The following is a 27,892-nucleotide window of genomic DNA, read 5'->3' as shown; positions in this document are numbered from 1 at the left end:
CCCAAATCCAAGTATTTGAAAATTTAATGAAAAAATCAATTGGGACAATTATTTGTCCCAATTAATCAAATATTGTCATAATGCAATGGACCAAAGTGGGGATGCTCCAGCTTGGGCCTTTCTGGGTGGAGTTTGCATGTTCCCCCTGTGTGGGTTTTCTCTGGGTTCTTCCCACCTCCAAAGACATGATCGTAAGGCTGATTGGTGACTATAAACTGACCCTAGGTGTGAGTGTGAGTGGTTGTTTGTCTCTGTGTGTTAGCCCTGTGATGGACTGGAGAAATGTCCGGGGTGTACCCCACCTCTCGCCCAATGACAACTGAGATAGGCTCCAGCAACCCCCAGCAGCCTAGTGAGGAAAAGTGGTAGTAGAAGATGAGATGGGATGAGATGTTTACATTTTATTTGACTTCCCAATGTAGCTCAAGCGCAGTTCTTTAGAAATTTAATGCTATACTGCGGCTACTTTTTAGTGCTAATGGACTGCATGTGGCTTCATTATTCACGGGTTTTCAACAAATGTTTTTCAGTAAATTGCTGATATTAGAAAACTAACTAACGTCTTCCAGCCAAACCAGCTATTAGCACTACTGTTAAGTTCAATTGTCCCATTGATATTTTAGTACCACTTGTGACATTAACACATTATAGCATTTTTTTAAATTAATTAATTATTATTATTTTTTTTTTTACCATAATGGGGCGTGAAGAATTCCTAATTGCTCCAAACTAGATACCACTTAGCGCCGTCTGTCTACTTGACAATGACCTCTGGAGGAAAGAGAATGGCTGCTGCAGACTGAGAAGCATGTAAGCAATGAAGAATGAGACATTAGATCAGAAAGAAAACATCTTGATTAAGCCGGGGTCAGACAGATACCTATAAAGGTTCTGGTCTTCCTGCTCGAGTTTCCATAATGAATTTTACAGTTATGAGGGTGGTCCTAATGAGTCTCAGGAGGCCCTGAAGAAAGAACAGTGACTCTATACTGCATTAACAGAGTTTCTTAGGCCAGGTGCTGAGACCTTTCCTCAAAGGGAAAAAAAGTCCTTCAATCCCTTGTTTGCCCTTATTTTATTTCTTCCTTCCGCATTTACTTTACCTGAGTCACACCTTTACTTTGCGCTGAGATTAGCTTTCTGTGGCCATGAGAACATTTTAAGGCGACAAAGGATCCAAAGGCCTTGGACTCTTTATTTTTGTTGCTCTTTGCTGGAGCGTGCTCTAATGTTACTCACAGGATGAAGGCTGAAAATGCAAAACGCCATTGGCCATTAAGACACCACGATCCGAGACCTTATATGCACAGCGGGACAAATCTCGAGCTTACAGTGGGTAGCTGCTACGCTGAAAGAAAATGCTTTGACCATGAACTCAGCTCAGCAGGGGAGGGAAAACTAACAGCTCTGTTTTGTGTTTGTTGAATACACTCCATTTCTTTTCCGGTTGCCCTGTGACACTTTGTCCCTACTGAGACTGCTGCAGGAGTTTGTGCAGAGGAGGATGAAAGATCGGTAAGCTAGTAAATGCATATCCATCTGCCTGTTAGGTTGTTTTCGTTGCAGCGAATCAATACATATGAATTGATTTATTTGCATTTTCCTTAATTATTCAGGTCGCACTATTTAAAAGAAAGCAAAACAATTAGATTCTTCTTTTCCAGATTTGAGATGACCCACAATGTCAGTCCCTCATGACTATTCAAAATTAAAAGCAATGTATATGCAAAAATCCTCTAATGACTCCAGGAACTAATTAAATAGTTATGTGAGACGTATTTTCCACATTTCTTTTGCTGGACCTTCATTACATGACTGTCAAACCTTTAATTACAAAAGGAGATTAAAATGACTTCTCGAGGATCAAATATTAATACATCCAATACGGTCATTTCTCTTGGCCCTACTATAATAAGTTGACTTGTGTAAGATATTTTTAATCACATATCATTAGCCTGCAAGGAGACTTGACCTCGTGAAAATCCAGGGATGACTTACTGGAGATACAGCAGGTACAGGTACAGTTACAATTTAGGTCCATTTTAACTGATTTTGTGGAAAACACTACATTAGTGCTTGCATGTTCTCCTCACAGCCTTGGCCACAGTTTGGACAACAGCGAAAAGTACTTCAGCGCCTACTCAGTGTCCCATGACGACATATAGGGTTACAGTAAGCGATATCCTTCAATAGGCGAGAAACTGATACACGCCGCTTTCTAATTTTCAGGCACACACACTGAAAGCATTCTTCACTTTTACTTTTCCGTGCACCTTTCACTTTGAGACTAAGAGTACTAAGAATGGCACACAGGTGCTAAATTTAGCAGAGGGCTGGGGTGGCAGACTCTCACCAGGCCATGAAACCAAAGAGATTACATCCGAGGTGGGGGGAAATACGGATTTAATTTGCAGTAGCAAATTAAGACGCTAAACATTAGCCCATGAATCATTAATTCAGGAGTGGAATTACATTCATGCTAATTACTGTAGTTCAGTAGCTTAATTCATTTTGCTTGTTTTACTTGCAAATATGGAGAGTTGGCTTTGGGTTCTGCTTAGGCTTCCAACTAAAACCGGTGAGATTTTAAATATTATTATGATGGCTATCAACTTGTACATTTTTACAATATTTTCACCTCATTGTTGAACTGCTAATTCTTGAAACACCTACCTAAGTTTGGAGTTTTCCTGCTATTAGCTCGCATGACTCTGACATGACAGCCATGCTGTATTAACCAAGTAATGCATGATGAGCTAGTAAGCTTTAGGCGTTAGCAGGACAAGGGGAAAAACACATTTTCTCCTCCTTAATTTTTATTTCTCACATATAGATGTAAGCCTCGACTGAACTCTGAGAAACAAAGAAAATCTCACCAGATTTCAAAATGTCAAGTGCCTCTTAAAGGTAATGATGATCTTATTTGGAGTTAATCCTGCATGGTTTCCATGGTGCCGTTAAAAGTAAAAGCCCACCAAATGTGTGTTAGCCCATGTGTTTAGCTTCATCACTGACTTTCAGACAGAACCATAGGTCTAAAATTTAAGTTAAATATTCACTAGCTCCTCAAAGTGAATGTCCCCGCCTTTGTTTTAGTCATTTGTGGACGTTTTCATTTATCCACAGTAGGAACAAAGTGTTGGCAATAGAAAATGGGCAGACAAGGTAGGGAAACCACCACATTCATTTCTATTTGGTATTGTCTTCACACATTGTTGCTATTATATTGAGACCTTCTTCAAACCTGCCTGCATCACTAATAATGCATCACTTAACATTAAATATTTGTATGTTTTCTCAATCTGCGTCTGTTAGTGGTGAGGTCAGCTGCAGATGATCAGATAAATTATATGATCTGGAGAAGCTTTTAGTGTGCTGCATCGCTAGACTGCAAGTCTACCGGGGCAGAGAATGGCAGAGAGAGAGATGTTGATCGAGGGGTGAAGAAGGGAAGCCGGAGAAAGAGGGGTGGAGGGGTGGTTAGCAGTAGGCAGCTGGGGCCGGCAGTGCTGAATGGGCAGCAGCCAGGCTGATGGATTACACCGGCTCTCTCCTGGGTAAACGGACACCGCCACCCCTCCCCTTTTAACAATGTCTCAGCCTGTATCGTCATTGAAATGTCTCCAAAGATGGAGGGGAACATGCAGCTGAGCCACTTAATCTGAGGGGCTACATTTCTACCACAAGCAGTAGATTTGAGAGACCCCTGCAAAAGATATTTTCTAAACAAATCTGATATCATTTTCGCAGAAATAACTTGCCTACCAATACCAATATCATCCGCCAAGAACCGAGAGCAGTGCTGAAAAACAAGACAATCCAGCCGTTCATCGATTCAGTCAAGACTAATTGCCGGGAAAGAAGCCCATATTGTTTTCATACATATTTCCTCATTGTCATTTGCAGTGCAGCTCTGAGTGGAGTGACTACTTTGCCGCAGCTTGGCATGTGGTTTTTCAGGTTATGACACCAGGGATCACCGCTGCCTCCCCTGGAATGAAGGAAGCAATTTAGGACTTTAGCTTAAAGGTCACACTGCTTAAGAGTGTACTGTGGCTAAATAAATAATGAGTAATGGGAATGTACAAGAGCAAAGCAGTGCAAATTAACCCCCTACTAAACACACTCACAGGCACTTTCACATTTCCTCTCATAGTGTCGATGTCGAGGGGACGTCCCCACGTTACACAGGTACTAACTCAGCCCTCAGTAAAGCCCTTGACATTTTCGCAACTACTTCATCAAGCCTTGAAATCCAATAGCAGTTGCAGTTAAATACCAACGTTACACAGTAGCTACCCAAATATTTAAAAAAATAAAGAAAAAAGTGAAAAAAAGTTTCTTTAGAAAAAGAAAACAGCTGTTTAGGACTCTAGAAATCGTGCATTGAGCTATAAAGACAAATAGACAAAATTAAGACAATTATGGCTACAAATAGCTTGTAATGTCATTCAAATAACGGCTGCAATAGACCCTTTTAATGTAGAATACTCTAAAAAGGAAGTGTCCATTAAAACTGTGACCAGGGAGACCTCAACAACAGTCAACCACTTCACCGCCACTGTTAATTGTAGCTCACTGCTCAGATGAGATGGCATTTAACCATAGCAGGAATGCTTTATGGTAAAAATAATGACATATCCATACGTTTTCATTATAGGTTTAACTGTACGAAAAGAGGCCTATTTGTCACTTTCAGTTTTCTTGTCATTGTTCTCTCCTGAGCCAGACGAACGTTTCCTGAATGCCACATAGAACCCTGTGATTATGAGCTGGAATGACCGTGCAGACATCGTATGGAGAGATGTCCTGCAAGCGTGTTCCACCTGTTAATGTGTGCCTCACAAAACTGGATTTGGGTTAAAGTGTGCATTTTATTAAGGTTAAGGAAGATTGGTTGTCAGAGGATTTAAGAAAATGAAAAAGGCAACATGCTCTGATGGCCCAACAGTCCAGCCTCAACCTCTGTAGTAAAGTCGTGCTTCTTCTGCTCCAGCTCTGACAAATTCATTTTGTTTCTTATCTTTGGATAGGTCACAAATGCCGTCCCAGTTTGCCGGATCTTGTTGCATTGCTTATTTGATCTCTCAAACAGAGACAAAACAAAATCAAGATTTTTCTCTTTAATAAATATAATATAGAGACAAAAAAAAAAAATGTGTTTGTTTTTTTGGTATTTTTGCTTAATGTTACTTTAAACCTGTGATGATTTGTGGGGCCATGTAGCAAACAGTTGCTCACCTACCCATCTTGCAATTCTAAAGAAAACTCAGCATTTATTTGGACTTCTCAGTATTGAAAGCCAACGTTCTCTCTCCCTCTTTCTCTCCAACTCCTAAGAGAAAATACATGTCTATTTAACTGCTAAATGCTCCACTTTTCTCACCAGCTAGTGTCTAACTGTGTCTCTTTGTGTTTGTTGCTAGGGAGTGTGACGGGCTTTTAGAGCCTTTTCACAGAAAACAACCAGCTGAATAAAAACTACGCTATGAGAGTGGTCCAAAATATTTATGGGCTGTACAGCTAAGCACTGAGGAGAAGCTCAGGATAAACCTGTGTAACTCTTGAGAGAAATGAAGATTCAGGTGATAACTCTCAGTAGGTTCACCAGAGAAACCTTTCACACTGTATGCACGTTGTCGTTGGATATGTTGTTTTTCTACAGATGATGACATTTTTGTCAGTCAGTTATTTTATTACTCCTAGTATACAAAGTATACAAAGTAATATATCCGACACTTTAGACCAACCATTTTAACTTCTATTTCTCACATCACTCTGTATTTTTGACAGCACATGTTGACATGGATTTCAAAGCAAATGGAGTTTATGTGTTGGGGTGACCCAAGGGGTGGCGTTATTGATTGATTAATCTGCAGTCCCTTTTTTGAAAACAACCCTAGCTCCTTTGATAACACAATCTTCAGCGGGTCACCATATCTGATTAACCTTCTGTACATGTCCAAGCCTTTAAAAGCAGGGGGAGGCATGAACAGAGCCTGCCTACATTCTGCTCCCATTCTAAGTGATTAAATCAATTGTGAGTGCTTAGCCTCGCTTCAGACCCTCGCAGTAGAAGCGATAGCGTCGGCCTGCTGATTCCCTGTTCGCTGAGTCACCCGGCGCGCGCCGCCAAGCACTTACCAGATCCCTGGGAAGCGCATCAAACCTGGGATTTTATGAAAGGGGATACCGCAGAGAACCACAATGGGGAGACAGATCAGCGGGATGAAAATGAGAAAAAAAAAAGTCAAAAAGAATATGTGCCTTTGTGAGGCTCATTGTGCTCAGTCAAACCCTGAAGAGGATGAAGTGCTGCTTATGCTCTGTGCTCTGGTAGCCTGAGGTTACAAGTTGCTTGCGGGCTTGAGGTTGCCAGGAAGTATGCAATTAATCATCCAACATGAAGCTTAACAAGATCTGCTTACCATCTTTATTAAAGATATTGAATTACTCCTTTTTTTTTTTTCATTTGGGCCAGTGGATTTTCCTTCCCTTCATTTCACCCCATAGGAGGTGATATGTGTGATCAAGTAGCGAGTGATGGAAAATAATGACTCAGTGTTACTGGACTGGCCTGTGGGCAGAGATTAAGGAAATGAAAAAGAGTTCATGGAGTTATTCATGTCGCTCTCCCAGTCTCATTATCGACCACACACCAGAGTGGATGACACCTTGGCTCTCAGCACCTGCGCCCTCTCGGCCGCGCTAACTTTTCCGTGACTCCAGACGGCGCCTCGCTGGAGAAAATTAAAGCTGTAGCCGAACGAAGCAGGGGAGCGGTGGCAGGAGGAGAAGGCTTTAACAGCAGCACCCGGCTCCAAGTCGTTCGCTCCACCGACTGAGAGCTTGAATGGAGGGTGGAAACCCGCAGTGGATGTGAACGTCTGTAGCCGCCATACATCTCCGATCTGTTTGTGTGCGTTCATAACCCCCTCCACAAAACATCGCAAGTAATAGCTGTGCACGGAGATGCAATATGGGAAAGATAATCAACACATTTTCAGGAGAGCTATTAGCAAAAATGGTGCGGCTGGCTGTGTTGCATTTCAAAGAGTGAATGTATGGCTCTTTCTTGCTCACGTTCAAATCATATCATACATTCACCTTCTCACTTAGTCACTTTGGCAAACAGAGACACTTAAATGCATCTCTTACATGAGTAGGTGGTTTTATCCGTATAGTCCACCGAGACTAGGCTGCAGCACCAGCTCCTCCACACCACCGAAAGCTCTCTGCCCTGGCATCTGCTGCTTCAAAATACACATAAATATCCAGGGTAGAGCCGGTATTATGGGGCAGCATTCATTCTACAGATTGGAGTTTTTGTTCTGCAAACATTTTTCACCAGCAGAGCTACTCGGCAGGCAGATGGCTTGGTTAGCTCTGTGAGTGCACGACTACGAAAAAAAACGAAAAAAAAAGAGCAATGTTTGGGGGTTATATGTGCAGGAAAGTTAAATGGTAGTAAAAGACTGTAAACAAAAATACAACTTGGTTTTTCATTCTTACCTGGAGTGTATGAAACTGTGTTAAGTGTAGTATACTATTTACTTTTTCAGAATACATTGAGCATTCAGCAGAGACATGTAACCTCAGCTGAAACTCAGTCTGGAGCTGTTCCATTAGGAGCTGATTATGCTCTGGAGGCCAATCAAATAACCTGCTACTCCAGGCTAAGAGACATAACCCGTGTCTCTAAAAACAAAGCTAAAACAAAGTCAACTTGAATTGTTTGCGTTTTCTTGAAGATGTGCCGCCTCTCATCCATGTGGCTTCCTCAGTTTTAAATGGCTGGTAGAGAGCTGACTTGCTTTTATAGCTTTGTTTTTAGCTATACCACTTCAAATGAATGCTGGCGGGTGCCTGTTACGTACGACTGCTGCGTACAGGCCCTCAGTCACTCCTCTTATTTCAGCGTTGCATCAACGATAAAGAGACACACTATTTGTTATCTGTGCAATTTCTTTTTAGACTTTAATCCCTGTTCTGAACAAAGGAGTTCTTCTTTATCTGGTCCTGGGTTCTGTTCCATTCTCCTTGATCAGATACAGTGAAATCACGAACCCAAGTTACATCCATAACTATCGTTTTTTCACCATAGTTACCCTGTACTTGCTGTGGGTTGCTCCCTTCTTCAGTTCTAGTCAATCATTGCCAGTAAGGTTAACTAGATCTGGCACTGATTAGAATGTAACAAATACTAATTTTAAAGATTTATGTTATTTACACATATATATATAAAAAACATGTAGTCATACAATACTTATGATACCCAGTCCCCATTGCTTTGGAGAGGAGGCCAGTCAGATGAAAGAAAAAATGAAGAAGGATAGCACTTTGAAATTTTTTGGTTAACAGCTGGTTTGTTAACTGACTCATGCTACATAAAGAAAACTCACTTTTCTCTTTGTCTCACAATTAGCGGGACGCATGACAAAACTTGAAGTTAAGTGCATTTGATGTTTTCTTGATGCGTAGTGGGAGTCCTAGTTAAATTGTTCCCTGAATTTTTCATGAACATGAGCTTGTATCCTTAATAATGTATCAAAGAACCAGATACTTTTTATGGTAGACTGGTGATTGAAATAAGCGCTCCAAAAAGTGATTCATATCAGGATTGTTTTGCTGGAGCTGCTTTCTGTTTTAATGAAAACACATTCTACACTGCTCTACTCTGGAGTCACACAATTACTGAGATTCACTTCGTCAGAGAGACTGTAGGTGGTTTCAGAATATATGTGCAAGTGTAGATTTGTGCAGTGACTATCTCATGTACCACCGAGGTTTTTCTGATGTTGCCTAGATACCAGATCCAGGCTGGTACGCTCCATTTGAACTTAGAGGTTAACTAGCTAACTTGCACAACTTGGCACAGTGGGATGTGACTTTTTTTTTATCCCTTTTCATTTCCTAGCAAGGGTGTAGGGCTTAAAAACCGGCAACCTTTTGCTCAATTTGACATTTGTAATGACAGTGAAGGCAATGAAGGTAACTGCTGTTGATTGGCAACTCCTGTTAAACTGAATTTTGACAAATAACATAATTTTGCTTTCAGATCACTTCCCCCGGCTTCTGGGGAATAATACTTTGCAAACATTCTATGGAATAGAACCTCCGTGGGGAGATGCGCATCAAACATATCAATGTTATAAAATCTGCGTCTCTAAAGAAGCAACAAAAACGTAAGTCCTGCATGAGTGATACAGCTGTCTGTGCATCAGCATCTGGGCCAATCCTGCCACAGAAATGCGGCAGAATGTGCAGGCTGACACAGACCTCCATCTCCCAGCGGTTGCAGCCGCAGCCAGGCTGTCAAGAAGATGAAAATATGCCTGGCTTCATTTAGTGCTGTGGGGATCCTGTGGAGAAAAGGGGCAGGTAGAGCTAATGGACTACTCTAGGACACAGCGGGGCTGTCGACTCAGCAACGCCGCCGGCTGTCTCTCCAGGAGGCACCATTTTTATGACAATCTCTCCGAGGCCACAGCAGGCATACGGGGGCCATGGAGCCATCACCTTAGTGCCCAGGATTTACTGTAAACAAAATCAATTTTCGGGCAATTTCGCAATAGTTTAGAAGCAGCTGTGTTGATATAAATCATGTGGGCTTGCTCTCATTTTTGCCCTGCAAACAAGTCATTTAGTTTGGGATTAATGCTTCTCCTGTGAGTGGTTTTAATGTTGTGGCTGATGGGTGTAAGTTATATTTTTTAAAAAAATATAAAAGTATCAAACCTTCCTCCCCTATATGACTTTTTCAGATCTCACTTGCGTCGCATGTGTTCATACATGCTGCAGGTGTAAGTAGGTCTTACTTGCATATGTGCATGGGTTCCAACATGGGCTTGTTTGTGCAATCGTACATTTCTGCAGCTAAGCGAGAACCAGATCTATGATGAGCTGTCAGTCTAGCCGAGCAATAAGAGAGATACAGCAGCTGTACTGATTGACAGAGAGGAAATTGAAGTGTCACATGAAACATGTTAACCATATTTTACTGCGTGTTGTCAGCCGCTGACATCCTGCTACAGTCAGGCAACCCGAGCCGGGAAAACAACAAGGAGTAAAAATTCAAGGGGAGGAAAAGCTGAAGTAACATGGTTTGTTTCCCAATTACGGAGCGTGCAAAGTGCATTGCCGTTAAAGGCATCCTTCCCTGCAGTGTCCTTCATCTTAGAGCTGTAGGCTGGCACTCTAGCTCTGGGTATATTGTCTGACACTAATCTTGTCAATGTCAGTCCTGCGACATGAGACGTATGAGCAAATAAGGCAGCGGTGAAAATGAGGGGGGGAGAAAAAAACAAGGGACTGTGAAGGGTATGCATACACTTCAGGATGACAGTTCACAGTGTTACACACTGTAGACGTGGCTTTATGTCATCTGAAAGTGAGAACCCGTTCTCACACCATGGCAGAGGCATGTGTAGTGCCTCAGTGCATCACCACCCACTGCACATCATTAGCATGGCAGCTCCAAGTTGAAAAATATAGGAGGCAGCTGTCCACTGCTGTCATCAAGTTTAAGCATTTTAGGGCTGAGTTAGCGCTTGGAGACGGTCAGGATTAAATTTCACCTTCCAGGGTTAATGGGCTATTTCTAAATCTGCATCAAATCATCTGGACTGTTGTGCTGCAACATTGGCAGATAATAGAAAGTGAGTTTGCACAAGAGTTGGCGGTGAAAATGCTCCATTAAATGACGGCTGTGAAAGTCTGGGTGTGAAACGCGCCTGTGAAGCACATACGCGCCAACTGTGGGCAGGTGATAATAGGATGGAATCTCAGCAACTAAAGGTTATACATGCGTCTTTTGTTGTTCAGCGTGTGACTGTTGGGGACCGTGAAACGAAAACATAGCAGCAAAACCTTTTCAAGTAGACTCTAAAAAAACACGTATTAACACTCACCTAGCATTTGAAACATCTAACCCATTCAAAAATAATGAAGTCACCTTAAAAGCAGTGACGGCAAACGAGTGTGAAAGCAATTGGAGGAAGTTAATTCTGTGTCAGGTTCCCTCATTTGAAGCCACTGTGTCAAGTGGTAAAATTGAAAAGTGTTGATCAAGGACCAGGTTCTAAATAAAACTCCATTCCGATGCAGTGCCACAGCCGTCGTTACACACTGTTCTGCGAAGACGCGCCGCATCCTGCTCCTAATGATTTTAGCGTTGCTGCACACTGTGAAAAAGTGGCCCTGTTGTATTTGTGTTTTGTGCTTTCCAGAGCTTCTGATGAAACAACAACACGAGCAAAACACCCAGAACGCTTAGTATACAGAATAAAACACCATCGTCAAAGCATGGATTTGACGGTTATTTCTCTCCTTTTCCACCTGGTAGCTCGGAGGCTGGTTTTAAATTCGGGAAACGCGATGCCAGGTATCACAGCTTTTGTTCGTGGCTCTGAACATCTGAGAGCAATTTTAAACATTCAGACTTGTGAGTGCAAAAACATTGAAGCAGTGATGAGAAACGTTCTACTGAAATGATGCAGGGGGCAAGTGCTCAATCCACACACAGAGAATTTTAAGGTTCACTGGAATGATAATGTTTATACCAAAAAGCTGTATATTTAATTCACTATCACCCTATTAGCAGATGAACAGAGAACGAACAGAGAAATCCCAAAGATCCAGAGACATCCAGTTTACTTGTAGAGAAGACAAAGACAACCAGGTCAAACTCATACTTGAGAAAATGGATCCAATTTATGAAACTGCAATGCCACAGCCCTCATTACACATAGTACTCATATGTGGTGCTGATTGTTATGCTTGACTAATAGCTTGGTTTATTTTATAGACAACAGGTCTTAATGATGCCATTCTTTCTCTGCATAGGTTGACCATTTCATTGGGTAATGGAATTTGATTTTTGAATGTGATTCCACATTTATAAGCAGACGGTACAACAGCAGATCATCATTAAAAATGCCTCTGCTTAAGGCAATCTCATCTCATTCTATGAGTCCAGGGCCCTAGACCGATAGATGTCCTCATTAAACATGCGCAGCTACTGTGTTCAGTAATACGGAGTCAGTGTAGCAAAGTCAATGTAAGTGCAGTCAGCATGTTTTTGAGCGTGTGTCGAGGAACAAACATGAAATGTCTTATTATCGTGGCTCTGCAGAAAGAGCTGGCTCCTCTTCCTGCTGCTCTTAGAGCCAGCAGACGTCTCACGGTGCTTTGCTCAGAGGAGCGAGAACCAGACTTGCACATCTCATTAATTATGTCTCAGTTGAAATATCAGTCCAGAGCTCCCAGCCATTTGACTAAGGCAGAGGTAATGAAACCCCGTGCACTGAAGCTAAACCAGACAGAGCTGGGACAGAGGGTGGGAGGGGGTAGCCAGGTTGAGAGGGGAGCTAAATCTAAGGCTAAAGCCTCTGCTGAGGTTGAATCTATTTCAAGCTACAGTTTGACAGTGCAGGGCCAGTGGGTTAGGCTACGACTCCGGAGAAAGGACTGTAGCTTTGATCTCCAAAAATCTATAAGACATTCTTATAAGACAGTCATGACCCTGACTCAAATGGAGCTTTACAGTCTGGACAATACATACTTGACATCGGCTGGTTTGCTTTAAACATCCACAGCAGTCATATCATCAGCATGTGAAGTATTTAAAGCATCAGAGGATGATGATACCAGTTATTGAGAGGCAAGTAAATGCAAAGAATAACAGTCATGACATTCAGATTGACACTAAAGGAGAGGGGTCGACCCTCTGGGATCGAGGGATGGTTGAGAAGAACTGCTGCAGTCACATCTGCAGGATGCCAGTGACTGATGCCAGCAGAGGCAACAACAACAACGTCCCCGCCTTTGTGTAAATTGAAGAAACATAACCATAAATTTGCACGGGGCGGATCAATGCAACCAAGACTCAGCCAGGACCTGACAAACGCATCCAAGGGAAACCATTCGATAACTCCGATCAGAGGTGGACCGGTAGCCTGCTATTTATCTGCCATTACCAGCCACGGGCAGGCCAGCGTCGTTTTGTGCGAGCCCGTTGACGTTCAGTGACAGATTCAACCATTAAAGCTTGGGCTGATGTTTATGCCTGGCAATCAGGCGGACTTCTCCGCGTATTATTGGCGCAATCATGCCCATTCATCAGATGTGGTCCATTAGAGTGGTCACGTTACAAAGGGAGCCACCGCAGCCCTTTCCTTTCACCATGGACTCTATATACTATATCACCAGGAACAAACGTGTATTTCTTCTCCTATTGCTTACATGACAGATCATTGATCGTCTCGGTTGGATTTCCATCCATAAGAAGATCTTTTTTTACATATCTGTAATGACACAGGAATTGAAAGCTAAAACTATGCTTAGTTAGGAACAGAAGAAGTGTTTCTCTTTCCATTTTAATGACAAGGACAAGGCTATGCTTGACTATGCTTAATGGTAACGTTCCCATTATGCACAGCAGCATCTCTGGAGACTACCCTTAAATATGGGACTACTCAATCATGACGAGAGGAACCGATGTTGGAATGAAATGGGTCATGCGATACTTTAAATAAATATGATAATGAGGCAGACACTACCGATTGCCAGAGGGGTTATTTGCGTTGTATGGAGAGAACAGTTGGCAGACTGGAACTGAATAGCACAGCTACAGTGGATATGTACAGTAGCGAATGGAGAGAGGTCTCTGGCAGCACGAGTCGAGATGGGGGTGAGTTTCCCGCGTGCGATTGAGCTTTTTGCGCTAGCCTGTAAGTGTCTCAATATATGTTCACATGATGATTCCCAAAAAATGTTTAATATTCTAAATTTCAAAACACATGTTTCATTATTGCAGAAGAAACATCATGAGTGTGTGGGCTTTTTTACTGCTTGAAACAGTGTGTTATTTTAATATATGCATATCTAGGTTCAAAGAACACCAATTGTCATTAATCTGTGGGTAAGATTTAGGCATTTAAGATCCAGTTCCACATACTTCAGTAGGGGGTTAAGAATGACAAAGCCAGTTATTGTTAGTTATTGTTGGCTTAATTCACCCTCAAAACACACCAGTATTTACTAGTCTTATTCAGAGGAACTGCTGCTATTCATTAATGCAGAAAAGAAGGTGTATTAGGAAAAAAAGCCGAAGCAGAAGTTTTGCATTTTTTCTTCATAATTGAAGCAAAACCAAACCAGACAGCAGTAGTAACTGTCATTTGAACCAGACTTAACTTTCAGCATACCAAGATTTGAAAGCCCGGAGGGGGAAAATCAACTGGAAATCTGCCAAGGGCCCCCGCAGCTAACTGTAACAACCACCAAAAGACGAAGAGAGGATACAAGGAAAGCATCATAAGAACGATCCCAGGATTATCAACTCTGAGGGGAAGCGCTTCCGCTGAGCGGCTGGTGACGAACGCTGGGTGGCTCCTGTAAATTGGACTCTTCCCTCTCAGCAGGAGTCGCAATTATCTCTCACTGGGCGACGCGAGGAGCTCAGTGGGGGTAATGTACTTCTGACAGTGAGATCTATGACACGTATACTAGCGCAATTTGTCCTGCAGCGCTGTAGATTCTCCGGCCTCAAAGGCACAGTTCAGGAGGAGTAAAAGGAGCAATAAGTCAAGTGTTTGGAGTGATGTCACTTTGCACCGGGGTTAGGTTCATGTGTCCACGTGTCCCGATATTTGGCTTTTGTTACACATCACGTATTGATCGGTGATGTGATCCCGCTCTCACACACGAGGGGTTCGTCTCTCCGATCAGCTGAATTTGCAGGGAATTTCATTTTCTTCAGCTCATGTCATATAGTTTTTAAAAATAGACCAGTAAATTAATTATACTGTGTTAAAATATTCTAAAGGCGGCTTCAGAGCCTTTCTCACACGGAAAAGAACAAAACTGTGAATATCTAATTTTCTTGGCACAGGAGACAAATTCACAGATTGAACACAACATATAATCAACAAGAGATATGACGTCGCAGGGAAACAAAAATAAAAAATGCCAAGATTGCATGCTTCTGCCTCTAAAACTTTAATTAACACAGTAATTAATTATATTCGATCATTGTAAAAGTTAATTACAGTATAACAGATACAAAAGCTCTGCACGCAGGCCCATAAATACTCCATTGTTTATATATAAACGAGTCTGATCAGAGCTCGGGGAAATAAAGAGGCGGCTAAACTGTGACCTAACATAAAGAATGCAGCAAGGTCCCCAGTGTTTGTGTTTTGTTTTGTAAATCAATGCACTTTCCCTCATTGATTTTGAATACGATGCTCCTCGTGCGTGCAGGTGTTTCATTTATGCTACAAGGTTACACGCTCTTTGCTCATGCGTGCCACCTGCTCTGGCATTCCTCCCACAGCTGTGGACTTCTTCAACAATAATACAGTTATCCTGGGAGAGATTCGAGCTGCTTTTGTGCCCTCCAGACGTCAGACACGACTGTCGATGACTTGCGCGGCTCACTAGTCCTGAAATGCAATCCACTCCTCTGCGCGTCTCCCCTGGATCCTGTGTTCTTATCAGCTGCTCCAGGATGAGGAGCTGTCAATACAACAACCACAGAGAAAGAAAACCATTCCTTCCCCCTACTTCTCATATCAACGAGCCGCATCTTCACACAGGCCCTGGTCAGACAGCAATTAAAAGCCCGGCCCTCTGGTGGAGGTGGGGTGAGGGGGGGTGGGCGAGCCCGAACCACAGATCTATAAACTTGATTTCTATCCATTCACCTCTCGCAGCCTCCCATCGACACGCCAGCTCGGGAGGCGACGGCTGTGTGGACTGCATGCTCGCGGTAATTACAGTCATCTTTGCCAGAGATGCATTACATATGACAGAAAAGAATTGAGCTGTGATACTTGTGATCCCGTCACTAATGAATGAGCTGCCTGCTAAATAGCTGCAGCTGTGCTGACTGGAGGTTTTACTGGCACAGGCGCCACACACGGAAAAACAGTTATTGCAGCTATAGAGATATTCTTTCTTTTTCTTATTGACAATAAATTACACAAATAGGCCCATTCCAATGGTAACATTGTGTGCGCAAACAAAGGTGGATTTCAGTTATTCCTCTGTGGCACCGGGGTTTTGATGCACAGAGGTTTTGAACAATGAACCACACTATCCACGTAAAACTATTCAGCAGATTTGAAGCCACCTTTGGTAATTTGGCCTTTCCTTCAACTCACTAGAGTATGACAAGTAGATGCAAAAAAAAGATTAGCTATCTACAAGAAAATCGAACCATCTGAGAAAGTGGCAATTGTTATTCTTTTATGTTAGCTAGTAGCAGCAAAGATCATACGCTGAAGCTAAAACAGTTGATCAGTCAGGTGAGTTAAATCATCACTACGTCAATTTATTTTGACTGTAACTGAGGCTTGTTAAGGCAGCGTAACAGCAGTCACAGTTTGATGACTTGTATTTGTCCCAAACTGAATGGTTCACCACAATACCAATATACACCAAAACATGTCACCAATGTACAATACAATAGTTTAATATTCAAGAATTTGCCAAGAATGCAGCATCTCCGGGTGGATTTGGCTGAAGAATCTTCTTTATTGAGTCTTGAGTGCTGACTGATTGTCCAGGAACAATTATAGGATACTTATTTTTAAAGAATCATATTTCCTCAAGTATTGCTAAGTTCTTAAATTAAAATTGTATAAATCTCCATACAAATGCGAAAGATAATTATATGGTTAAGACCTCAGCTGTGCCTCTTAATAGGGTTTGTATAATTAAAAATCTTGTGAGAGGCGTGCACCCCACGCAGTGTACTTCAAGGCCTTTTGTTTTGTTGGGGCTGCAGATGAAAACACCTCCACAGAAGCTACAAACATCTCCGGTGGACTAACGATGGCCACCGAGGGAGACAGAAAGTTAACAAGCGGATAGACAGGGATCCGCTTCCAGGTCAAACTTTAACAAGCCTCTTATTGGGCAAATCCTAGGTCAAACTTTAACAAGAAGTGCTGCCAAATGGCACCAGCCGTCAGCCGGGGTGTCAGAGAAACAGCAGCAACTAGGACAATTTCATTACCAAGGAGAGAGTGGATAACTGGGCTTGTTATGAGGGTCGTATAGCCTGAGCTGACCCTTTGTTTACGGTTTCGTTGTAACATTTAATGAATGCTTTGCAGCCAGCTGGAGCAGTAGTGACATGTTAACGCGCTGACAGACAACAGCGTGCATGCTGCATGCTGGTCCACGCACCGTACCAATCAACCTAAGGAGGTGAGATAATTCAGTTCAACAGAAGCCTTTTCGGAACGCAAACCGCAATCCGGGCTTTCTATTTTTATTTTTCCAGGCATGCCATGTGAGAGAATAAAAAAAGAGAGTGGGGAGCACAGGAAACAAAAGGGAGATGTCCCTAAAAACTCTGAACACAATTAGGCTTTAATATCAGGCTCCTAAAATAGAGACGGGAGACACAGGGAAGCAAGCAGCCCAGCAGGACATGAGGAAAAGGTCTCTTGGCACTGGTGGTAAATGAGCCTCCGTCTCTCCTACCCCCCCACTACCCAACCTCCCCCTCTCTCATTCCAGGCTAACTTTTCCTTCTCCAAAAACCCAGAAAATGCACTTAACTTTCATTTACTGATATCCCACCGCCCTCGCTCATCAAAGATTCATGCCCGCCCGCCGACAAAGCCTATCCTTCTTTATCTGTTTTCAAAAGGTGAGGAGGACATTTGATACCGAACGCGGCTTCGGAGATGAATGCCGCTAACAGCCACTTATGGGGGGGAGGATGACGTTTGGACACATGTTGCCTCTTTGTATCACATCAAACCGACGCCGAACGCAAAATGCGGGGCGACGGAAGGATGTGATCTGGCCCCGTTTTATTGTTTTTATTGCTTTGGACTTTGTATGGCTTGCAGAGTTTTCTGTTTTCCTCATGGCCTGCGCTCGAGCAATATTTCAGTTCAATTTTAAGTAAAAAATAAAAAAAAGATATTACACAGCAAAGTGTTTTCCTGACAACACAGCAAGTGTCAAATAACAGATTGGTCCCGGCGTATTAAACCCGCGTCTGTGCCGAGGTGCTGCAGACGACGTAGAGTCTTTTCTTTCATCCCCGCGACCTGTTGGGCTGAAACATTTGCTGTTAATTAGAGTCAAATACACTCAGTGTCTCAGTCCGGATGGGAAGCCCGTATAGAAATAGTAGCCGAAGGGCACGAGTACCCAGAGTCGCTGCAGCTCAACACGCCGCACAATTGCTCCTTTCAGGGGAAAAGTAAGATTTTCAGCATGGTCAAGTCTATTTTTAGGCTTTTATTGTGAGCCTTTGATATTCCACACTAAGGATTAGACTCACAGAACGGGCAAAGGGGACCATATGCATAGTGGGCACATTCATTCTCACAATATCAGAGGGGGGCGGAGAGCGGAGAGCGTGCTAAACTGTACAACAGCAACCACAACAAAAAAACAGGTTATGATCTCCAACCTCGGATATTTTTTACACCTCACACTGATGTTAGAGAGGTGCTCCAAAACATAATATTGCACCTAACACTATTTACCGATAGTGTAGGTGACTTACACCATCTGTTTATAAAGCAACAGGCTCAGGCAGATGCTCTGCCAACGAAGAGGCACAAGGTCCCCGGGCTTATCTCTGTAGAGGTGTGCTGCTGCTGCTCCTCGGCACCGGCGAGGTGGAACGATAAACATAATTAAATTGAGTTGGATTACACAAAATGGATCGGATCAGTTGGGAAGGCGGAGAAGCTAATCCAGTGCAATCCTCTCTATAGAGGTGCCAGGCACACAAAACGACATAAATAAAGAAGTAGGAAAAGGGAAGCGCTGGCTGTCGCGGGGAGATCAAGGCAAGGCAGGGGCACAGAAAGGACCCAGAGTAAAGAGAAGGAGCTCCAAAGTCAAATAGAAACTTTAACAGTGCAGTTTTAGAGTGGGGAAAAAGAAACTGGGCTTTAAACGCATCGGATTATCTGCTGGATCTCGCACAAACACAAGACACTTTCATCATAAAAAGACACGGCTGAATGAAATTACATGTTCCGTTTAAAAAGTGGGGAAGAAATATACATTTTTCATCACATCAATAACAACAAAACATTTAGTCACGGCTGTGATGAGCCACTCGTTCTAGCTTCTTGTGTTTTAGCTATAGAAAATGAGTTTGTCATGAAACACAGCACCAGCAGAGATCTTTTTTTTATCACCAACACATCTACTTTTTTCAATTTCAACTCCATTCCACTCATCCATTTTTTTCTTTTTCTGTTTTTTTTTTTTGGCCACCACCATCCACAAATTGCATTTTCCCTTTTGTAAGTGACTTTGGTACAATCCCCTTACAAATAACCTTTCCCTGGGGAAAGAGACTCGTCGCGTTCTGTCGAGACCCCGCCAACCCACTCCCAGCCTCTCTTTCTTTTATATCCCCGTCTCCCTTTTGTCTTCTCCGCCTCAGGCACAGCAAACAGATTGATACAGTCTGGGAGTTTCCACTGCTTTTCAAACTAATCCAGCGTAATCCTGGCCAGTCTATATCCTGTCTTGGGAAACACTGCGGAGCAAATTATCATCCAATAAAATGATGATTAATGGATCCCGTAAGCTATTTAGGGGAGCCAAAATTGTGCCTATACTGTTGAGGTGATAACATGAGCTCCTGTGATTATCTGTCCTGGCTGATTTGTATAGAATGCATAAAGATAATTTGTCTTTCATTTAATATCATTGCTCTTGTATGGTTACAAGACCTCTACCACCCAGTGCCTCCAAAGACCTCGCATCACGCCTCCTCTAAATGATCTCCGTACCAGAGAGGTGGAATATCAGCTTTCAGCACACTCCTGCCTAAACAAGTGCAGTCTGCATTATTAAAGGTGCCCCGGCTCACCGCCTTAATTGAGTCTGGTCCGGGATAGCCGTCCAAGCAGGCAGCTCGAGGCCGGCCCTCAGCGATGTATGCATAAGAGTGGAGGAGGAAACGCGCACGTTTCTTGCCGCCACTTGAAAAATGGACACAGAATTTATGCCGGAGCGGCGTGTTCAACATGGAAATGTGACAGCCTCCACGTTAAATCAAACAAGCTGAGCCCGGGGCGAGCTCGGCGCCAGGTGGAGGCTGTATGCTTTACAATATGGTGACGGGACGGCCCGGAAAATGATGGAGATGCAAAGGAAAGACCACCTAGCCAACAGCTGGAGAGGATAATTATTAAGAGCTGTCTTCTGGCATGAGCTTAACAGAAAACAAGCCTGGAAATTCCTTTACACCAGAGCATGATGCTCACAGTGTTGTTAAATGCTTCTGCCAAAATGCTTCTGACTTTTAGTAACAATTCCAACATGATATTTGGAAAAAAAGTTGAGGTTTGATATTTCGAGAAAACAAACAAAACTCTTCCTGTAAATCTCTGCATGGAGCCCTGAGTCATTAGGAGCACCCCCAACCAAGGCCTGAAAAACTGCATTCTGCAACAGTGTCTCAGTATGTGACAGCCGCAGTGAACACCACTCTGTCAGTGAACTATTGCATTGACAATTCTAGCTTCCTGGCCGGTGATTGCTGGCCTTCTGTCGATGTTTTCAAACTTTTTACTGCCTGATGTCAGCTAGTTTTGGAGGTTTTCTTTGGTCACTGTCAACTATCCCACCGTTGGCTCTCACGGCTGCCATGGAGGCTGTCACATGGGTTCCTCGGCCTACAGCAGCAGTATGAGCAAAATGATTGTTATTATGTAAAGGTTTTACTTAGAGCAAGGTCAGGGTTTAGCATTGCAACTAGTGCAGCTTTCTCATGTTAGGTGTATTGTGCAGTGCTGACCGTGAAGTTGCTGGCAGGAGTAGCACAAGAAAGAGCTCTCTTGCCCACTTTAACATTTCAGAGAAGGTAAAAAGAAAGAAAGAAATATCTGGTCTGGCTTTAAATGCTAACTTTTGAACACTTGTTTTCTATCTTCTTCAGACACATGTATGTCTTTCACTGAGAAGACTTGGGTTTGACGTTATCAGCTACTGTTACCGTTCTGGCTACTTATTAAAAATGGCAAACTCAAAGCAACATCAGTAAAATGAACCCCCCAAAAATGTACCCTTTGGTTGATTTACAAATCCCTCTAACTCTGCCTGGTCAGGTCTGGTCTAACTCTGTCTGGTCAGGTGGGCGACACATGTTCCGAATAAAAACCTACCAGCTCATGAGGAATCTACTTGGATGGGTGGCGAGACATCTTCTAGAAAAGCCAACAAGTCTACTGTGTCTAAACGTTCATGGACATGTTGCTTTCCTATATTCAACTTTGTGGAACTACTTTTTCCCAAATAAAACATCTGTACAGTGGGTTTTTCAAAGCCATTGGGCTGAAAAATATGAAACTATGGGAAACGGTTTGAAAAACAGGGCCTTCGCAATGAGAGTGAAACAAATTCATTAAGTTTTAAAACCAGGACAGATGAGACACTAAAACAACCTATCGAGCTAAACGATTCATAATAGCGATAATATTCTGTTTCCATAGCATTCGAGAGCCATGTTCTTAGAAAATTATTGATTACAGCTGCTTTATTTATGCTCACAGTACATTTCAGGCTACGTGTTTATTGTATTCCTGTTCCTTGGCTATTTTCCAGTCGTTGTTCAATTATGCTAATCCTGTTGAAGCCAGAGCCCTAGCACATATGGCTTTCATCCAGCGCTGTTATTGCGCATTTGATTCGTTTTTATTGATAACTAGTGTGGGTATGTTTGTTTACATGAGGAAGCACACAGATGGCTCAACACTTCAGCTTTGACATTTTAACTGTATTAAAGCCTTTCCTGGTGGTGTGGCTGAGAGAGAGAGAGAGAGAGAACAGAGTGTAATCACGCAACCATTAGCTCATTATTGCTGCCATAATGAGTGAGAACACGCGCTCCACATTAGTAGTAAAATCAAAGAAGCCGCCTGACTTGTCTGTTGGGGGTCATAGCTGGGGCCTGCCTGAGTTAGTCCTGGCCTACATGTCACCCCTGGATTCCAGTGGGAGCAGGAGACAGAGCTCTCCAAACAAACCTCAGCTACAAGCGCCGCTCGGCCGATTTCTGCTGCTTATCTGAATGCCAAGTCAGTTTCTGGAGCTCCCCGGTCTACCCTTTCGCAGTTCACTTGCAAGTTCACTACATTTGTGGGTCATATCACCAGTCAGGTCTCAGCCTCAGCCAGATTCAGAGCTGTGGCTGTGGCTGTGGCTGTGGCTGCGGCTCCACCTCTGCCTCCACCTCCACCTCACTGTGTGGCTCAGCCGCAGTTCCACAGATCATTATCGCCATCAGGCCCTGTTTCCCCAACAAAACGATATCTCTGCCTTTGATCCCATGCCAAAGCTTATTTTCGTTCACTTCTGGGCATTCTAACCCAGGAACCGCTCTCACCAGGGGCAAAACTCGAGCGCTTCTAAAAATACCCTCCTTTTCTGTTGATGATGTGAACATGATGATGCCGGAATTAACGATGGGGCATCATGTCTGCATTTGTGTAAATAATGTATATTATTTGCTTTTTTTCGCTGTTGTTATTGTTTGCGGCTAAGCCAGCAGAGCCTGTTAATGTAATGCAAATATTGTACTGGACTCATGCTGTGCAATATCCAATTAAAAAGCACTAGTTGCGGAGCTTATGTACAGAAGTGAGGGTACAACGTCCAAACTGGGGCAGAGGTCCTGAAACATTCAGACAGAGCTGCACGCTGCTCTGCATCGACATCCTGAACAAACAGAATACATCTGGTGAACGCAGACATATGACTGGACACGGGAAACAAGGATCGCCCCGCTCTCTATCAAAGCAAACCCCACTTTAATGATCCACAATCCTGACGGCGACACGAAAAATGTTTTTACATCAGTGGGTAAAGAGTCACAGTGAAAATACATTAAAAGTGCATTATCAAACAAATCATGAGCAAATCTGTAATTGAGTCCGCTGCTTATCCGTCGCACAAACTTAACTTTTAGGTCTCAAGCAGAAACGACAGTGATTAGTTGACGGAAAAAAATAATTAGAGGGGGGAACAATGTGAGAACAATGGATGGAAGTGCAAGACTGTCGGAGGTAAGCATGGATGAAAAGAGTAATGCCTTCACGCCGAGTCCAAGACGAAGATATGTATGCGATATTAAAAGGGAATGTGGCCGAGAATATCAATCACGCTGCCAACTGCATGCGAAAAACCTGCCTTTAATGTGTTATGTCATTAAGGCCTTTATGGCTTTTTCCTTTCATGTAACTTGCAATTAGCTTACAAATCTGCCCCAGATATTTTAGTACAGCTGTGATAGTTGAGACACTTCTTTGAGTCATCGTATCATTGCCTCTGTACTCCCACTCCTCAGGGTTGCATTTTCGTTCGCAGTTTATTTTGAGACGTCAGCGTACGACCGCGGCGCCTGTCAGCATGGGGTCGCAAGTTCCATTTTCCAAGTTCGAGGTTTAGATTACCAAAGATGACGCCACCAGAAGGAAAAAAAAAAGTGTTTATTGCTCATTTTCAACTCAAACAAACTGTTTTTCTTCACTTTAAAGGACATTTTAAATGAAATATATTTGAAGCCAAACAAATGAAGAAATCTTTAACTAAATATATCAATCCCAAAAAAATACTTTTTGTGGAAATTTTACATACATCCTCAGCTATAACTACAATAAATTGAAACACAATCCATGTAACCTATACTATATTGTTCACTTTACTATAATATTAGCATAAGTGCTGCTGTGACAGGTCAAATTTTGCAGATTAAATGTAGCCGCAAGTGTATTCTTACACTTCACGTCTACGTTCCTGTGTGTATGGGCATTTCTACATTAAATGTTGGACCCTGAGCACTTCCAAAACACAGGTGACCCACTTCTGAGTACTGCACCTGAATGCCTCTTGTGTAGACACAGACGCTGCATGCTACGCCTGCTGTGCAGACACAGCTTATGGTATTTTACAGAATCAGCAAACGGCCTCACTCTTTCCACAGGTTACTCCTCAGATGCTCCGGTGTTAGGACTTGTTAGCATGGCTTACTGGCTTTCTTCATTTTTCATTGACGAAGGGAACAACAAAGGCCTTGTTTACAGCGGGGAGCAAGGTGAGCAGTGGGCCTGACTGAATATTTATTATCTCATTCTCTAACAAAGAAAGTTCCACTTCATCCAATCATCTTGAATTTGAAAGTTTGCTTTTCCGTCAAACTGTTGCTCCCAAGGTTGCGAGTGAACTTACATACTCAAAACAACGTTAAATATACACAAGAAAAAGGTGCTACTTGTCTTCTAAGGAGGCAAAAGTGATTTATTATAAATAACAAATGCACTTCAAGCCACAAGAGGGGGGTCTTATTTTTATTTTTTTAACTGGACGCTCCTCATTAGCATGCAGCTGAGGATTTTTCATTCCATGTAGCCCGCTGGTCCTGCTTGCCTCTTATTTTGGCTTAAGATATTCCTCAGGCTCATGGTGCCTGCTGCTGACTGTATGAGGCTTGTCACAGGGGCAGAGATACGGCCCTTGAGGGAGAAGAGCTCCGTGAATGGCCCAAACTTATCAAAGCAGCTCGCCCTGTCCCCCAGCTTCCCACACAATACCCCTCCTAATTTTTCCTGAATGGAAGTCTCCGCAGACCTGGAGTAATCTCATACATTCGCCGTTCGCACGCCGTAACTCCAGTTACTCTGGTTCCCTTCATCCCCCTGCCAATTGCATAATCAAGTCCAGAACTCATCAGCAAGATGGCAGAAGAAGTGCTCTATTAAGCTGCATCGTGTTCCATCTGTTGTGTAAGGGGGAGATAACAGTATTTACAGTTTTGGAGTTGAGGCAGACTGTTTCAGCCAAATTTTGTGCACCGCAGAGTTATGCTTACTCCATAAAATGTCAACGATTAATTCTGCACAGCGATGGTGTCCAACTGCAGTCTTTGCCCTCACTGGAAATATCACAAACTAACTTTTATTGGAAGTGTCGTGCTGGGAACTTGAGTAAGTTGGAAAACAGAAAACAGTGTGAACGCACAACGTAGTGGAAGCGTTTACTCCATGGCTCTTTCCTGTCTTATCCATCAGTTTCATTCCTTTTTGGAGACAATATTTTCTATAACTCTACACAGAACCTGCCATGTGGATCAAGGACTTTGAGAGAGACTCTGTCAAGGTACTGGCTGGTAGGTGTCTTTTGACTGGCATTAAGCATTCAGCGCTCTGCTTCCTCTCTCTTTCAGTGAGGGGAATGTGTGTCCTCAAAAGAAAAGAAAAAGAAACTATAACCCAGATTTGAAGCAACAAAAGTGGCCGAAAATGTAAAACTGCTGAGTAAAAATACTGCCTTATCCGCCTCGCGCGCTGGAGTGAATTTACCTCACTGTACGTGAATCAGCTCAGTAAAAAGAAGGATGCATTAGCCGGAGCCTGTCCTTTCAAACTCCAATCAGCAGGCGATATTGCCGGGGTCATTACATCCATTACTCTGGTATTCGGTAAGTGAACAGAGGACAGTCTAGAAGCACATCATTTAACTCACCACTATATTAAAGTCCTCTATCTGCAGTTACAGAAGTATAAACCTATGATTTTTTTTAGTCACCTGGCTATCTAAGGTCACATCCAGAGTGCCAAACTCTTTCACACGATTCCAAAAAGCACTGAAGTGGCTAAAATGCACAAGATTTAGATTTATTTATATTTGTAATAACCTGATAAAGCAGAGCTGAAATTGATGCTTTATCAATAATCCAAAATATCCAAATATTAGAATTTGTCACTTTCTTTTTTTATATATATGTACCATTGTAAATTTTATGCTTTGTGTTTTAGACTGTAGCCAGGCGAAACAAATCATTTGGCTTCAGAAACTGCCATTTTACACACCAGCATATAACAGAACTGAGAAAACACTAAGAAGGGGACACAATCATTTTGTGTGAAACATAATTAAATAATGCCTCACTCTGAGGGAGCCACTTGAGCTCCCTAAGTTTGAGAAGAGACAAAGCTGTCAGAATAAAAACAGACAAACCTCTTTACAGACCAGCCCTCTTAGTCTGTTACCTTTAAAGCCAACAACAGCCTCCTAGACTGTTCACAAAGCCCGTGAGTGGTGCTTGAAGGATGCACTTGGATGCTGAAACAGTGCACTTCCCACACAATGAGCTGCACGAGGCCACGTCTCAAGAACTGTTCACAAAATTCCAACAGCTTCAAAGCGGAAGGCTGCGCGACGGATTAATTAAAGCGGCTGCGAGTGCTGCTGCCTCTGCCTCTCCCTCTCCATCCGCTCAAAATTCCATTTCAGTCACATCCACTTCTTCAAAGCGGGAAACACATGTACGTTTCAATAAGAGAGTGATTATTCCTACACTTGCACCGCAGCTTACACGTGTCTGAACGGGATAGAGGTGAGTGCAGCCTGCAACGCTGGAATGTTCCCCTGCTGCTTCTATTCACAAACAGCCAGGTCAGAAACAGAAGAGAACCCAATGTAGAAGTCCCACTAGTCAGACTGCCAGCATCCATGTGTATCTGAAATGAAAAGTTGTTAACCTCTGGGCTGGAGGTGCATCCTAACCTGTCCTGTTTCACTGATCTCTACACTGTAACAGGGAGGCTGAGGCACCTCTTTTGCATAGCAACTTAGCTCAACAGCCATAATGCTGAAAGGACTTCGCTAGTTTACTGTTAACAAACAGGAAATTGTGAGTAGACCCACAAACCTCATATATATATATATATATACACACATATATATATACATACAGTATATATATATATATAAATAACTCAAAGTAGGCGGCTTGGTGGTGTCACGTAGCCTGCAGCCCAGCGCCGAGCGTTAAACCTGAACGCTGTGAGCCACACTTCCAACAGCTTTCACACACCTGAAGTGTTTACTCCAGCATTTAAACACGGACATTTACCTTGATCCAGTAGCCGCAGGGAGTGCTGAAAAGACGGATCCAGCGTGTCCTTCTCTGCCATAAGCTCCGGCAAGTACTTTTCGCTCCCCATCTTGTCGTGGGTTTTGGGCTCCGAGTAAACGGCTCGAGTGGATTTCAAGTAAATACAAAAAGAAAACTTGTTCAGCGTCCAGACGGCTCCAAGTTTGAATATATGTGTCTGTGAAGCAAGAGGCGATAATGTCAGCCGCGCTACAACTGCATCTCAGTCCGAGATGCACGCGCGCACACACACGCACAATTAACGGTTTTGAAGGCGAGAGTCAGGTTTTATCCCATGGAAGTGAGGTTCAGCCCGCAGCCCCGTTAGTAGCAATCTCAGCCGGAGTGCTCCTCTCCTCTCTGGGTGGACAGGCTCTTTGGAGCTCCCTCTGTTGTATCCACAGCTCAGTGGAGGCGGACGCGGCTATTGGTTGGAAGGGGCGGGGCTACGCTGTGGAGCTGTCCGTGGTGCTGAGCCTCGCCATTACCATGTTATTATCATAAAGTCACCGCGCAGAGGGGCGGAGAGTCACACACACACACACACACACACACACACACGGAGGGAAGCGACCCTAACTACCAGAGCCCGTTGGCTTCAGCGCGGCGTTAATAATACACAACATCTCCACAGCTCGCGTCACTGTTGGCCCCTTTTCTTTTCGAGAAAAAAAATCTACAGACTTTGCGAATGCATGCCGATAAAATGATGGATCGTCTCTGCTCTGGCATTAATCTGCAAAACTTCCACGCATGCTCATGAGAACAGATCTAAAGAACAACTGGTCAGTGACCATGGACGAGGACGTGATTGACGTTAACCAGATTTAACCCGCTAGTACTTCGTTACTAGTTAAATACTACCCGAGGAAACATGTAACAGCTGCACCACGACACGACTCAAAGTAAACGATTTGATTCAAGATTCAGCGTAATATAAAAATCCTTAAAAAGGAAATT

At 43.1% G+C, this 27,892-nt stretch overlaps 1 protein-coding gene across 4 annotated transcripts in view; it reads right to left on the bottom strand.

Moving 5' to 3' along the window:
- khdrbs3 (KH domain containing, RNA binding, signal transduction associated 3) overlaps positions 1-27,339 on the bottom strand; it is a 102,158-nt gene extending 74,819 nt beyond the window's left edge. For 3 of the 4 annotated variants that reach the window (XR_007114225.1, XR_007114226.1, XM_047606035.1), the window contains exon 1: positions 26,912-27,338. Coding sequence is in view for 1 of the 4 variants with exons in the window: in XM_047606035.1 (XP_047461991.1) it covers positions 26,912-27,002 (91 nt within the window). In the remaining 3 variants the exon portion in view is untranslated. Of the gene's footprint in view, positions 1-26,911 lie in introns of all 4 variants that reach the window. The other variant, XR_007114227.1, reaches the window with a different exon arrangement.
- Positions 27,340-27,892: the final 553 nt, after the last annotated feature.

This window comes from Mugil cephalus, chromosome 14, assembly GCF_022458985.1.
Source record: "Mugil cephalus isolate CIBA_MC_2020 chromosome 14, CIBA_Mcephalus_1.1, whole genome shotgun sequence".
NCBI classification, from domain to species: domain Eukaryota; kingdom Metazoa; phylum Chordata; class Actinopteri; order Mugiliformes; family Mugilidae; genus Mugil; species Mugil cephalus.
The sequence above is the reverse complement of the archived record's forward strand: the minus strand, read 5'-3'. Positions and strand labels throughout refer to the sequence as shown.